The 16,137-nt window shown below is 46.0% G+C and overlaps 1 protein-coding gene across 2 annotated transcripts in view; it reads right to left on the reverse strand.

Annotated features, from left to right (window-relative positions):
• LOC146203723 (protein phosphatase Mn(2+)-dependent 1K-like) overlaps positions 1–11,961 on the reverse strand; it is a 122,688-nt gene extending 110,727 nt beyond the window's left edge. Inside the window, exons 1-2 of one of the 2 annotated variants that reach the window (XM_084588895.1) lie at positions 11,736–11,961; positions 7,133–7,222 (exon numbers count right to left, since the gene is read on the reverse strand). In XM_084588895.1, the coding sequence (XP_084445021.1) occupies positions 7,133–7,170 (38 nt within the window). In that variant the 5' untranslated portion in view covers positions 7,171–7,222; positions 11,736–11,961. The remainder of the gene's footprint in view (positions 1–7,132; positions 7,223–11,735) is intronic. The other variant, XM_084588896.1, reaches the window with a different exon arrangement.
• Between the last annotated feature and the right edge of the window lie 4,176 nt (positions 11,962–16,137).

Raw genomic sequence — 16,137 nt, forward strand, 5'->3', positions numbered from 1 at the left:
TCCAATGACAATGAATGTCACCATGTAACAGAACTTTTTCACACTTGACAAAATTTAGGACTATCAGCGATTAACTTTCAGTAACGTTGAAGTGCAAGCTACGAATCAGTAGCTGCGAAAACATTGTAAAAACTGCGCTTGGTCGCTGTAATGTTCTGGCAAGGAATTTTGAAGGCTGAAGATTTCTTTATCACAGTAATCATTGTTGAGCTTGTGGCTTGGGGCGGCTCTGTCGTTTACTTCCAAAACAGGTGTCGGATATAAAACTATCCTGAAAGAAATGGAGTTCATCTTGTCATCTAATTATAAATATATGCCCTTTTTCCCGAACTAAACACCGATGGTTAAGCCCATATGAAGCTATTTTACTCCAATTGTCAGAAACAACGAGTTAGCTCGAAAGACAGCTCAGACGAAAGGGGTTCTAATGATTCTAATGGGCTACCTAGTGTACAGTACTCACGGATTGAAATAGGACACTCGGAGCGCAAGCCTTGCAGCGCCACGCAGGCAGTGTGGTAAACAACAAGCCGGCTTATTGGCGACCGGAAGGAGCAGTTCTGCTTTTTAGATGTTCTCCCCCTCGCGCTATACCACAGTGCAGCACCTTGGTTCCATGAGCATCCACGGGCGGCGCTGCATGCAGCGACGGCCACGCGCTCAGAGTGTCCTATTTCAATCCGTGAGTACTGTACATTAATCTACGTGTATTATGAAATATTTTGTGTAACAGGTGCTGGAAGGATTTGTTTCTCAAACGTTCGAGCATTTCTCTAAAGCGAAATGTGCATATTACCACTGTTACGGATGCGCAGAAGCCTTCAACAGAAAAAAAAGAATGCATATCTGGGTTTAACGCAGCAAGCGACATCGGCTATATGACGGATGATGGAGGGGCGGACCTTGGTGTCGTTGACCACGTGAGATTTTTAATGCGCAGTCAAATCCCACAGCCGAGGAGCGCCTTTCGAAACGGATGGGATCGGAGCCCCAGTTCTCGAAATCAGCAGTCGAGCCCCGTACCACTGAGACACCGCGACAGAGGTTTAACAGCAAATAATAATAAAAAAAATCTCAGGCAACTCTATTGTGGATACAGAAGGCACAGAGTGGCTTGTTCAAACGGGATTTTGTTATGCAGCAGTCTGCAGTCGCATGTTCCAGTAGTTGCGGTATTCCAAACAAACAGAAACGGGTATATATTGGTTGGTTGGTTGGTTTGCAGGTGGTGGTGTTGGTGGGCGGATGAGATTAAGAAGTTCGCAGGGGTCAAGTGGATGCAGCTAGCACAGTATCGGGTTAAGTGGAGAAATATGGGAGAGGCCTTCACCCTGCAGTGGGTATAATCAGGCTGATGATGATGATGATGATGGTTTGCAGGGTTTAACGTCCCAAAGCAACTCAGGCTATGAGAGACGCCGTAGTGGAGGACTTCGGAAATTTCGACCACCTGGGGTTCTTTAACGTGCACTGACATCGCACAGCACACGGGCGCCTTGCTTTTCGCCTCCATCGGAAAGCTGCCGCCGAGGCCGGGATTCGATCCCGCGTCCTTGGGATGATTTTTGAGCGTTTGCATTAAGCTGTATTGATGGCAGCAATGTTTTGCTTTGACACGGGGCCTAACGATAGCAGCGCTTCGTTTGAAACACCGCTTGTCAAAGAATCTCAAGCGTCGAAGACCGCGACTGATGATGTTCTTTCCAGCGTGACATACTCGATATGGACAAGTATTTTTTTTACTGAAGCGTGGGTTAATAGCCTGTTCATATTTCTTTTGCAAGAGACAGATAGGTAAGCAAAAGCGCACGTGAACTGTGAAACAAACAAAAAGCACTGTTGTGCACGCCGCACGAGCGCACGTAAATCACTGCGGCTTGCACGCGACGCGAACACGCATCCACACTCACGGCCGGTCTCAAGGGAGAGCACCCCTCGAGGCCGGCCATTCATTCATTCATAAACCTTTATTCATGAGGACGACCTGAGGCCTAGAGGGGAAGGGGTAGGTCAGGTGGAGGTTGAGGGCGCCAGACTCCGACATAAAGTCCAGAAGGGCACTAAGCTTACGCTTGGCTTTGGTATTGGGGGCTGTCCAGTCTTCGTAAGTCTGAATGTGGTGAGCAGATGTGTAGCGTGCGCAGAGGCCAGCCGTGCCAGGACAGGTCCAGACCAAGTGCTGCAGGTCAACGGAGTCAGCAGGTCAGTTGGGGCAGCTGATCTTGGTTCGACGCCATTGACTCAGGATGTCCGGTGTGTACGCTGCACCGGCTCGCGCCTTGTGAGTTAGAACTTGGGCTGGACGAGAGAGGCCGGAAGGGATCGGAGGAGTAATACCGGGGACAAGGTCCCGCAACAAACCCCTCCGCTCATGTTTAAGCCGCGGGATGACAGAGTCCGGTATGATGAGGGAGGCGGGTGGTCCGAGTTGGAAGGGCCCTTATCAAGGCTATGCCGGCGGTCTTCCTCTGGCTTCGTGCCAGTGGCCTTGGGGGCCGTCCTGTTCCCGGTTCCTTGTGCGCGATGTCCAGGTGTCCAATGAATCCGTACCGAGACTTGTGAGGTCTCTCGCAGGTAGCAGCAGTGCTGTTTGAAGCGGTGTTGCACTGAGGTTGCAGAGTTTTTATAGCCTCTTGACTGTCGGTGCAGATGTGGATGAAACGATCTTTCCTTTGGTACAGTGTTGAAGGGCCTCGTCGATGGCCGTTAACTCGAGCTCAGTTGCAGACCAGGGCCTGCGACCACTATGACTAGTAGCGTGCTGCTGTGAACCCTCCTGGTAGGTTGCAAACGTGATGCCGGTGTCATCGTCATGATATAGGGCGGCGTCGGTATAGATGCGGAGACCGATGTGCTGGTCTTGCGTATCGATTATCTGGCGTTGTCGGTGATCTCTTCCTGGCCCTTTGGTGTTGGTTGGAAGGGGTTTTGGATCTGTTACCAATGTTTCTGTCTATGGTGCTTTAAGGTGATAGGCAAGTGAAGGTTTGCTTCGTCAAAGATTCGAGTAAGGAGGCGGTGCCCGTTGGGTGTGTGTCGCAAGCGAGTTTCATGATTGGCTCGATGCGTAGCAATAAATTCATCCATTGGTGGGAGTTGAGCGAATCTGTGAAGCTCCGTGATGCGCGTGTGTACGGGTAGACCGGTTATAATCCTCAAGGCCGTGCCACACTGAGTAGGGTTCGCCGTTGTGACGCTAGGTGGCGACTCTGCTCGATCTCGAGGCCATGTCAGACCACGGCCGGTGTTGACGGAGAGCGCGCGCTCTTTCTTACGGCCTTCTCAATCGCCGCGGGAACAGTGGGAACGTTTCTCCTGAGTTACGCTCTCCGCCGCCGCAAGGGGCGCGACCTGCTCTCTGTTCGCTCCGCGTGTGCTTCAGCGGCGGCGGGTGGCTTTTGCCTGGTTTCGCGCTCTCGCTCGCGGGTTTCGTGGTGAATTCAACCCCTAAATGAAAGAACACAAGGTAGATGCTGCAGCGGCATGTCGTCAATGTACTAAATACGTGGACTGAGCCTTTATATAAAAAATACTGTCGCTCAACACAAACGTTCGACAAGCATATGACGTACATTGCGGCATGGTAGCTACTTTTGTCCATTTTAATCATAATTTTTCCCAAGCGTGTACAAGAATAGGAATAAAAAAATATAAATGAGCAGTGATCACATCGAAGCTTCTTCAAGGCTAACATAGCAGCAACTCATCCGCAACAGCAAAATTGTCTTTCAGCGCCAGATGCGAAACCATCCATATGTAGCACCGAGGATGAAAATGGTTTTATAAAAATGTAATGCAAGTTGCAAAATGATTACATGATATAAAGTATTAGGATAACAGTCAAATTAAACATTGTAGGGTTGAGTTTTAAATGTTATTATAATTCATGTATTAGCAAATGTGTTGTATTTTAAACATTATTTTAATTTTGCAAATAAATGTTGTTTTAATCAATTCTTTACATGATATTAAGCTATTAAGAAAACAATCAAAAATAGTTTGATATTCATGACACCACTTGTGCTGGAAGCGGTAAACAGAGGCCAATAAATGACGCAGGTGATACTCGATTGCATAACAAAAGAGTTCACTTGCTATATCGAAAGCATCCAAGAAACTTCTAAAGCGTTAAATAAGGAAACGTTCACTGAAGAAACATTTCCAGAAATGCTGCTCATCACTGTACAAGTAGTAAAACGCCTCCTGCGGAAAGATGCACCTTGGCTCCGTCCTCACTAGGAAACTCGATAGCGACCCCATTGAGGCTCTCTTCGGGGAAGTAAGGCTAATGTGCGGAGAGAACGACGTGCTAGATGCGAGGGCCGTAAAAGCGCGCGGCACTTGACCACGTTGTCATGACGGACGTTTCATCTCGGATTAAAATCAAGGCAGCTTGCGTCGATGCCGAAGAAATCATTTCTGCTCTGCCGCTATCAGTAACCGAGGAAATAAAGGAATTGTGGTAGCAATCTCCTGTCATCCCATTGCCCACTGTCACATATTCCGGTTTAGCTTACGTCGCTGGATCCATTGGTAAGTTAATCAGTGACTTCGGGTGTGTCCTTCTTGAAGCTAGCGAAAGGAGCAGCCCCATGTGCACTCTTCTACGAGGACAAGAATTCTAGTGAACTGCATTATCCGAAACCAGAGTTGCCCTATTTTACAAGGTTCTTTTTTGTTTTTGTTTTTAAAGAAGCTCTCGTGCACCTACCACACAAAAATGTTATCGCTGAATCAACCAGCACAATCGAGAATTCGCCACTGCTGAGTTACCCAGAAGGAATTGGCAATATCCATGCTATGATCCGCTTCTTTGACATCTGAAAAAATTCTCAGAATCCTTCTTGTCAATTATGCCTTGAATGTGACGGACATAAACTACAGGCCAGCTCCCTATATGCACAAACCGTCCAGGAAGATATAGAGACTGAATTTTCTAGCCGGAAGTAACGTTTTGATGAATTGATAAATATGTAGTACACTGTGTAACTTTAAAAAGCAATTTTTTATTGTTTGCCGTTCTTTTAAATTCTGCATAACTGTCGATGCCCATTTACTTAATTAAAAGTAGTTGTTTATCTATGTATTAAACTGACTACGTCTGTCGTAGACGAGCGTCACTCGCGAGATTACATATACAGCTTCTGTCTTTCAACCGACTGATTTGTTTTGAACGAAGCTAGAATAGCCCACTCCACAAGACAACTGAAATTTTAACTATATGCGTAAATTTTTGTTCTTTACTCTGAATCTGAGACGCGCCATGAATATTCGCCGGTAACTCTTTTGCTGTAAATGAAAACGGCAGCGGTTGACGTACAGCATCTCCACCCAACAGTACTCACGTCAGGCCGCGCTATATCTGCTTACAACGTTCAAACGCCACATGCATAACCTCGTAAACTTAATTTTGTACAAAATTTAGGGCAAACAATGTTGAAGGAAGTGCACCCGAAGCTTCATTCGACCGTGCTTGGCCGCACTGACGAAGGCGCTCGCTCGCGTGAGCGGATTGTAGACTATTTTATTCCTCGTACACGATAAATCTTAGACGCTGATTATGGCGTATTTGTAAAAACCATAAGGGGCGAAATGTCAGGACTCGCCGGTTGACACTGACGCGGGCGGAGCGAAAAGCGAACGCGCGTTTCTTTGCGCGTGAACGGCGGTAGCAGAGACGCAGCAGTTAAAACCCCTTGATACTTTGAAAGTTACGCCAACGATTGAACTTTGCCTCCGCCGCGCTACCTCCTCGCCTCCTCCTCGCTTCTTGCGCGCCCCTTCGCTGAAGGCCGGCTCTCCACCCGATTTCCTGAGCGACGATTGGTCTCCCTGCCGTTGCCCTTGGAAACCAACGCGCGTCCGGCGTTTGTCTTGTGTTTTCTTTTTCCTTCGCGCCATTTTTCTCCTATTCTCGGCGAGCGAATATTGCGCGCTGTGCTTTTATTGCAGCGTGCAAGCTCTATGCCGTGCTGTTGCGCGTACAACTGCAGCAAGCTGCCTGAAGATGGTTATGCGGTATTCATGATACCTCAAGGCATGCGTGACGGCTTGCGCAAGAGTCAATGGATTCACAAGATTAGTCGAAAGAAGTTTATTCCTAGAAAGAACAGGGTTGTTTGCGACGTAATGCGCCTTTCTCACTCCCCGTAATAACGCGTCACCTGACGCTGCGTTTTCTATTCCTGCTTGCTCCTCAATATTTTTGCGGCGGCAACATGTTTATTGTATAAAAATAAGGTTGTCCTCTGCAGCATGCTGAATATTCTGCGAGGCTCCAAGGCTCCATCATTTCACATGCTGTCGACTTCTGTAGTCAGAAATACGGCACTATAATCTGCTTTTTGTTGTCAGTGATAACTGGAAAAGTACAGTCTCTCGATTGCATTTGTCGCGATTATGCTAGGATCCCTGGCCTCCTTCACTAAAAATAAAAATTGGGGCTTGTAGAGGAGCTAGTCTCTCCAGCTTGTACTTGTAGTCTGCGCCGGTTACTCAGGAGCAATGAATGCTGGTCCTGAAAAACTCTTTGGCAAGTAAACCCAAGGTATTGCGGGTAATCTGCACTAGTTAGGTCGTACGGTATTTTTTTTTTCAATTCTTAAATGTGCCCTGCCATGCGTCGACGCACGCGTGGGTTAAAAAGTATGAGTTCGTTTTATCAGGGATACGGCCCATGTGCAGGGGGTATTCACATGATCACACATGCTTCACTTTGACCATGACTACTAGGCGTTGGCAGGTTACCTTCGCTTTGAAAGCTTGAGCTCTAAAACCGCGATTCCGCGTATTCATTTACTGCGAGAAACGTAATTTTCCCATCAATATCAATACAGCCGGAATCATTGCATCAATTTTCTGTATTTATGAAACTTAAACAATCAATAATGATTATAGTAATGATGTAAAAATAGGGGAACATTTTGCGAGTAACAATTCTTAGCACTGTAACATATTACTCATTTCAATTGTATGCAAGAAGATTTTTTTTTTCACCTAGCCTGAGTGATTAACTCATCGCTATATGTTCTAGCTACATTTCACTGAAGACCGGTTTGAGCCGCCAATATTACACAAACTCGGAAAAAAAGACTGAGGCCCAACGCAGTTCCATCAATTTTCTCTCACCGACCTGTCCTGAAGCAAAGGAGCCCTCCTCGACAGAGACATGAACCTCGCGCTGATAGTAGTCAGTTATTTCTGTGGCTTGCTCTTCTCCCACCTCCATTTATGAAAAAAGAAGAAAGTATAAGAATTAAAAGTCAATGTATAGTTGTCTCGTCAGATATTATGAGGTGATGGAGATATGACTGACAACGTAAGTCATTGAAAATTGAAGTATATCAATGGGTCATGGGACGGCATCAGATTAAATAATGATGGTTATGGGTAGTGATAGCTAATGATGGTGACTGTTACTGATATTAATAGTAAATGATAGTAATAGGCCCGGATAGTGATAGTGTTCGTTGCGAATAGTGACAGTTATGATACGTCACTTGACGGCATTAGTAGATATAGTGATAGATATAGGATAGCAATAGGTAATTGGCAGTTATATGCTTTCTCATTTCCGCACGTTGAAGACTTATGTGCCCCCTCTTCTTTTTTATTCAGTTGTTGCGTTCAATGAAATTACGCTCTTTTACATAGCGCAGGAGGCCACAGCATGCTTTCCCCAGAACTTCAGTGGGTCGGCAATAGGGCCAACACTTCTCCCAGTGTACCCTGCTGTCTTTTAACCACACGCGAAGTCAGTGAGTGGCCGCGTACTCATAAAATTATTTGATTCCTCCATCAGCATCATATCAAGACAGCCGTGGCAAACCTGTTCCTTGGCTCAAAGCTTGGTTTTATACAAAATTAACTAATTAACGCAGATTATTGCGGGTCGCTAACTAGCACAGTGCCATTACACTTGGCCTAAGCTTTTCAACGGCATACGGTTCGATGTTGCAGCTAAAATTTGATTTTAATTGCAATTTACTAAATATCAAATAATTTAGCCCAGTAATTGAATAAAATACATGTACAATTAACAATTAACCAATAATCCAATCTCACGGTTGATCACGTGACATATACTATGCTTAGACAGATAGCTTGACAGTAGCGAAATAGACTAAGTCCTGCTTTGACCTTCTCTGATATTGAAGTTCAAAGCACCAGGCTGGATCGTTTTCCGAAGTTTTACCGCGGTGACAGATTTCACACTCTAAAAAAATAAACGCAAAGTCAGAAGCAGTACTAGATTAGGTGCACAAAGTAAAACACCTTATCATGTGACTTAAAAAGTGTCTGCAGCACAGAACTCGCCTGAAAGTTTTGTTTATCAGTATTCCCCATTCAAACAGTTCTAAGAAGAAACCAATCAATTCATGAACGTTACTTTCGGCATTCTCAATGCTTTTCTCGCAATTTTTCAAAACTTTTGTGCGCTCCTGGAGCGCAGACCTAACCCAAAAGCTCGCGCTTCACTCACTGCTGCGGCCGGCCGGCGGGCGCCAAAGAGAAAAAGCGTGTCGTGCGCAGCGCTCGCCGCCGCCGCGCGAGGAGAATCGAGGAGGAAAGCAAGGCGCGGAGGAGAGTGTCGCTACTTTCAAATTATCAAGGGATTTTAGCAGCAGTGGGGCGGTGGCGACCCCACTGAAGCGCGGCGGGAGGTGGAAACAGACCCCATTGGTGAGGCCGTAAGAGAGAAGCGCGCTATCCCTCGAGACCGGTGGTGGTGAAAAACATTTATTAGATAATATTTACATGAGAGAGAAAAAATAAAAAGAAAGGTGGGGGGCAGGCCAACCTCTTACAAAGTTTAGGAGGAACCCTTAGTCCGGGACTCGTGTAGCTTCTACGGCAGTTCGGGCCCTAGCCACGAGAGCACTTTGGCTCTCCAAGGTAGAGCAACACTCGTGTAGCTTCTACGGCAGTTCGGGCCCTAGCCACGAGAGCACTTTGGCTCTCCAAGGTAGAGCAACCGAGCAGGGCAGCCTCCCAGCTCTCTCGGGTGGGTGAAGTGAAAGGAGAGTAGGCGGGGCTAGGGGCAAGCTCACACCATATGGTATACATCTGAAAATGCGCACCCACAGGGCGGGCATTCGCCATTGTAGGCCGGATTGAAATACTGCAGTACTGCTGGGCACAGGGCTGGTGATCAGATTCCTCACAGGAAGGGAAAGGCGCGGTATCTGTCACACTTGCTATGTGGGCACCTGAACCGCGCCGTAAGGGAAGGGATGAAGCTGGGAGTGAAGGTGGAAAGAGAGAAAAGGGAGCCGTAGTGGAGGGCTACGGAGTAATTTCGACCACCTGGGAATCTTTAACGTGCGCTGACGTCGCACAGCACACGGACGCTACTTCATTTCGCCTCCATCGAAACGCAGCCGCCGTGGTCGGGTTCGAACCCGGGAACTCCGGACAGCAGTCGGGCGTCTTACCACTGCACCACCCCGGCGGGGCTCAGACGCCTCCTGTGTTCCTGTTTTCCGCATTAATTTTGAATAGGGTGGCGCCAGTGGCGTAGCCAGAAATATTTTTCGAAGGGGCTGACATTGCTGCTCAGCCTCCTCCGTATCGAGATACCTATCACCAACATGTCAGCTCTCAAATGCACCATAAATTCTGCATGCCGGGATGTAAAGACTGCACGGAAGAATAGTACCGTCCGGGGCTTTCGTTCCATCGAGTATTCTGCGCATATATTGTTTCAGACGAAAATAATTTGATTAATTTATCAAACGCAGAACTGAAAATTCATCATAGCTAGTTTTCCTGCCGTACAATCAACATTACTTCGAATACGGAGTCTTCCTGACAGACCCGCAGATGAGATGGTTGCCTTCACTCCCTCTAGTGTGCTTATAACTTTGATTATAATGCAGCCTCTGCACTCTAACAAACTGAATTGTTGCGAACAGACGAGGACTCTCAGCAGACCTTTTCAACAGACTTTCTACCGGAGCATACATAGCGGCTAAAAACACCGAGATTTAGTGCGAACAAGAGGGCCGAGTGGGAGAAGACAGTGCGGCATCAGAAGATCGAGTTTAGCCTGCGGAGGTTGCGCATGTGGCTTCACGGTCCCTCCTAGTTTTTCTCTTTTTTATTTCACCACGCATCCCATCTCTACGTGCTTTGTCAGCTTATGTGATAGTTTGGCTTGTCTCATTTGTATGATCCGATGAACAATTACAGAAAACTAAATGCATCTTTTGCTTTTGTTATTCCCACCGAAATTTCTTTTTGAGCGCGAAAAAGACATACTGGAGACGAAGTCCAGATTAATTTTCGGCTCTGGTGGTTGTTTTAGTCTGCGGTCTATGACAGTATGACAAAATTTCATGGGGGGCTGAATCCCCATTAGCCCTCCCCCTGGCTACGCCCCTGGGTGGCGCCACCTCGTGGCGGCCAATAAAAACCTGACGGGGTAGGGTAGTACAACGGCGGCTCTGCCTATGCTGCAGCGCATGTCTCGCAGCTTCTTTCTACCCTTTCGTGAGCGTTAAAAGAGTCGTCATGCATCATAGACATCATTGTGAACCAGCAGTAGCCTAAAATTAAAAAAAAAAGGCGCTGCGGCTACCTTCTGGCGAAATGTTCTATTAAAGCATGCGGCATTGATCTTGCCGTGTACCATCAGTCCCGAAACATCGTCACCGCCGCTATTGCTGCTTGCGTCGTAGGGGGCCACGGACAAGCAACTGTACTGCTTTCTTTCAAACCGCACGAAACGAGGTTACGGTGCGATTGGTACGGGCGGTCAGGAGCTAGCATGAATGCACTGGTTCAAGAAAAACGCCATTTGCTTTAAGCTGGCCGCTCCGCCGGCTCAGAGATGAGAGTACATCCAGCCACGGCCGGTCTCGAGGGAGAGAGCGCGCGCTCTCCCCCGAGACCGGCCGTGATCCAGCTTTGTACGCGTGTTTATTTGTGATCGCAAGACAAACCGTCCGCTGTGCTATTTTTTTCGGCAGCTGTGTAAGGCCCGTTCACACTTGCGACTCGCAGAGGTCGCGCGACCGTTCGCATCGGTCGAAAAGCGACAGTCGAGGGCCGTTCGGGCACTGCTCGATTTTCCAGCCCCGCGACTGCTGGTCGCAAACCGCTAAACCAATAAGCGGCTCAGCTGACGTGAACGTAAGTTAGCTTTACTCTATGCTGTGAACAGTCAAGGTGGACACGATGTGGAAAGCAACCCGCAAGTCGCATTCGCCAGTGTGAACATCGGTTGCGCTAGGCTGCTGCGACTGCCTAGAGTTTACTTAATACGCTTGCTATATCAATTAAAGCAGCCATTCACTTTCAAGAGAAACAACTATAGACGTGATTTGGCTCATATTTGTAACTATACTAAGCAGCCGACAATGGTATTTCGGTCATGCACCGCACGTTCTTTATCTGACAGTGCACTTCTAATATGCATGCAAAGTCTCCACTGCTCCAACAGGCAAAAGCTCTGGCTCGAGAGCTGCAAGCACATAAATTGAAGGCGATTAGCAGATGAGAAATGGAATGAGGTCAGCGTGCTTTCACTGCACCTAACGACAAACACTGAAGCGCCTGCCGCGGTGTAGCGGTGTAATTCGAACGTTCCTGTTTCCGCTTTCTGTGCAAGTTTTCAGTACTTTGTATTTCCAAACATTGTGAACGTGACTTATCAGCTAAACGGTGCCTAAAAAGCAAAATCCAGCTTAGGGTCAACTTACAAGTTCAGGGACATGCATGCATTGAACACAAACCTCAGCAGCCCATGCACGGCCGGCTCAATTGTGTCCATCGGAAAGTCTATTTGTGCCTCAGAGGGGTTGCCAATTGCGCTGCCGATCCGTGTTACGGTTTAGTGTATTCACCAACTGCGCCAGCTCAGTTGCGTTTAAAGCTTTCGTAGAGTTCCACGAATTCGCGCGACACTTGCCTGGCTATATCGACTGGCAGCGAGCCGAGACTTCGCCTCCGTTGCTGCATGTCGTATAATTCCCGACGTTGGATTATTTATTGCCCTTTTCACGTCGTGACAGCCCTAAAAGAATGTTAAGCTCCTTAAATTAGTTATAATTCATACATAACTCAAATTAAAGCGGTGGATCCATACCGACTGTAATGCATTCTGATGCAGACGTTGAATGTCGTTGAATAGCTTATGTCGAGTATAATTGCATTAGACTTATTGTAAGCCTTAATTGCTGCCAATAATAAAATTAAATAAATAAAAAGAAATAAATTAGTTCTTTGTATTAAATTCAACTTTCCGCTACAGCATCAAGTCATATATCGTTAAATAGCTTGCATTGAGAACGAGATATTGCACTATACGATTTGCTGGTATTAGCTAATGAACTTTAATTAGGTGATTTCATTAACAATTGAACTTTAGGCTACAAAATCAAATCGTATATCGTTGAAAAGGTATCTACGTGTAGAATTCAAAATCAAATTGTAAACTACGCAAAACGATGTAAAACCGAACTAACGCGGGTCTCACTCGGGTAAAATGAACGCGCGATAGAAGCGAAACTGTCTCAATGTTTACAGATTCACAGCACGTAAGGAATGCTACGGGCTCCCGATAAATAAATATATATATATATATATATATATATATATATATATATATATATATATATATATATATATATATATATATTTAACCGCTGGAAAGAAACTAACATCTGGCGTTGGCCCGTGTGTCCCCTCGTTACCTATTGGCAGAAACATCTGAAAGAAGACACGATCATTCGTTTCTTTCCTGCACTTCATAATTTCTGTAGCATCATCATAACACTTTTGCACCTTGCAACATTTTTATTAAAAGGCTGTCATTTTTTTCTCACAGTGCTACCCAAAAGAGTTTGAAAGATGTCGCACTAGTTCTAGAAGTCGCAGTGTTAATATAGTTTTCAAATGGTATTAATATCATTAAAGTAACAGACTTAGTTGATTCAGCGTTGGTAAAGTAGGCAACGAATGCCGCTCAATTGGACAGAAAATTTTCATACTGTCAGCGAAGCATACGTGCCGCAATGCAGGTTTAAGGGCATATTCTCATCCCGAAACAGTGTTCGTCAACTGTGTGCTCTAATTGTGTACCTCCTTGCTTGAAGCGACCGTGAAAAAAATATGGCGAATTCGACGTGCAGTGAAGGCGACTGTTAGCACACCGCAGTTTGGTAAAGAGTTTGGTGGGTGGTGAAGTAAGCTGACACATCTTGTTGTGTAATTGCAGAAAGCACTGAAACGACGACAAAAGGGAGCTTTCAAGCTGCGTCATCTTTCAGCGGATTAATAATGATGACGCAAATTTACAGCCGCACGAGGGTCGTAGCTACCCTCCCGTTGCAAATGCTTTGCTCTCTCCTAGAGAAACCATCGATCTGCGCCGTCGATGCCAAGCGCAGCATTGCGGCCCGCTAACTCAATTGCTTGATCTGCGCGAGGCGAGGCATTTCAGAGAGCAACAGAAGGGGAAGTTGGACGAGTTGTAGGTTGTTCATGGTGGTTTCGTGGGCGCTCTTAAACACAGAGACAAAGAAAAGAAGAGACATAAAGGCTCCAGTCCCGTGTTTTCTTCTCTTTGTCTCTGTATTAAACAGCGCCCACCAAACCATAATGAATTTCAGATCGCACTGCGATGCTTTCTAATTATCTGTCTGATCGGTTCGTGAGTACAACGTGAGGGGTCATATGGTTCGATGGCTGTCCAGGCGACAGGCAGGCGCCTTTGCGCGACAGGCAGCGAGAGATCACTAACTTTCTTAAACGTCGGCTCTAAACACTGCCTTTTTTGCCTTGCACTATGCACTCACTGCAACATTAATGAATTGAACAGCCTTTCCACGATGGGAAAAGCAAGAAAAAAAAAGTACTCACAGCTTCTATTTTAATAAAGGAATGTATGTTCCATGTACATACATGACACAAGTTTGCTTGCCACATGTCATGTGTTATATATAAAGTTTTCTTTTAATATGCATGCGGGCTCATCATTTGCTTATTTTTTAGAAAAAAATCAAGTACTCCGGAGCACATTATAACGGTACGCTCTAATCATATGATGTAGTTGAGTGACATTTTGTACTGATTGTTTTTTTTTAATACAGCCTGAAAATAATCTCCCTTTATTGATTTGCATTTTACCATTTCGGCAGTAAGGAATGCGCGCGCGCGGCGCCGCCCTAGCTTCATACCACGATTTCATCAGTCATCTTTCGCTTTCTTTCCTTATTGTCCGTTTATCCCCCTCTGCACGTGTACTGTAGCCTGAGAACCGCCTAATTAATATTCCTGCTATACTGTTCTTCTGTTTCGTTCTCTCTCTCGGGCATCTTTCGCGTTTCGCAAGAACTTTTCGCACGCCAGCGCATGGAAATTTAACCGACTAGGTGTAAGGCTCAGCGCATACCTTCCAGTTCGCGTGTGTGCGTGTGTGGAAGACTCTCTCTCTTTCCCTCCATTTCTCTCTCTGCGCTGCTTTCCGCGCTCTACACAACTCAAGCCGACACAATATGTTAGAAATTTAAGCAGACTTGGTGACCTGACGGTAGCTGGTCATAACGAGGCTTTTCGAAAAAGATGGGTAGCACAGCCAGTACTCAACAGTAATTGATACTTTGAGACTGCGAGCGTTGTCCTCAGAGATGGACATTACCGGCTGCACCGGCGCCTCTTCGTCAGTGCTGGAGCTACGTTGGAAATCTGTCCTTAACCAAGACCTTAAACGTTTTAGTTCCTGCATTTAAAAGCCTCTGATAAGTGAACGTGAGAGGTCATCGGCGCTTATGGACAGCAATGCTACTTTCCGCTCCCATTTTGCACCACTGCGAATATTCCGCTGCCGTTCTTGCTCTTCAGCTGAAACTCGCGCAGCCTTTCCGTGCGTAGCTGATGCCGAATGGTCGACCGCAAGTATGCCATGACACACTAATACCACAACGCCATAACATACTTCACTCGCCTCACTGCAATCCGAGGCTTCCGAATCACGGAATGCACCGCAACGTATCGGTTCCTGCAGGACCACCGTCGTTTTTCATACTTGGCGCCAATATATAGTAGCAGACGACAGCGCGCTTTTTTCTGTCACTTTATTTCTCTTTTTCTTCAGAATGCGTAACACGATTGTGTGCTTACGTAACCTAGCACCGTCCTATTGCACACGTACACGTACGTCACAATTTGAACAAAACGGCGAATTGTCGAGAATAGGGCCCCCGCTTGCTGCCGCTTGCTGCTTGCTGCTGCTGCTATACTATACTATACTATACTATACTATACTATACTATACTATACTATACTATACTATACTATACTATACAATACTATACTATACTATACTATACTATACTATACTATACTACTCCTCCTCCACCTCCTCGCCTAATCACTAATTCCTTAATTTGCGCATCTGTCATTTAACACATAGTCATTAGCATAGTCAGTCATAATTAGCTACCCCATATGTAAGCTGATTGAAAAGATATGAGAGTACTTTGTCTTGCAGTAGAGATACAGGTAAGCTGATGATGATGAGCACAAACATGTCATGACACTTGCGAATAGGGATTGTGAAGTAAAGCATACAGTCGAGAATGAGCGTGTGTAAGACAAAGGAGGGTGCTATAGAGCAAAAAAGAAGTCCCCAGAACCAAAGTCTCTGTTACTGTGGACTTTCTCTGCTAATTTAACCAGTGATTGAAACGCTCGTTGTACGTACAAAGAAAAAACCAACCCATCTTTAAACTACTGCAACAATTAATTGTTCGATAAATAGTAGAACGATGCTCAAGTATTTAAAGGACTATTTACTGTGCTTCCGCAACATTGATCGGATACAGTGCTACAAACAACGTGTGAGCTGGAATATAATATGCGTCGAGATTTACCTTGCCAGAGAAGTACTGACGTATAAAAGTATACCGGTTTTCCGGACCCCTCCTGCGCACGCGCATTGACAGGGGTGAGTGCAATCGCGACCACTGCGCTAAATCTCTCTAATGAGAGGACTCTGACGATGCCGATGCACAGACCACTCATTTATATCGCACAGTTTAAGGAAAACAAAAAAAAAAGCCTATGTAGATGAAAAGAGATCATTCCTGAAATTTTAGGCGGCGGAAAAGACGCCACTGACAATGAAATATATTT

The sequence above is a fragment of the Amblyomma maculatum genome, chromosome 1 (assembly GCF_055883805.1).
Source record: "Amblyomma maculatum isolate TAMU_Amacu chromosome 1, ASM5588380v1, whole genome shotgun sequence".
In the NCBI taxonomy this organism is placed as follows: Eukaryota; Metazoa; Arthropoda; class Arachnida; order Ixodida; family Ixodidae; genus Amblyomma; species Amblyomma maculatum.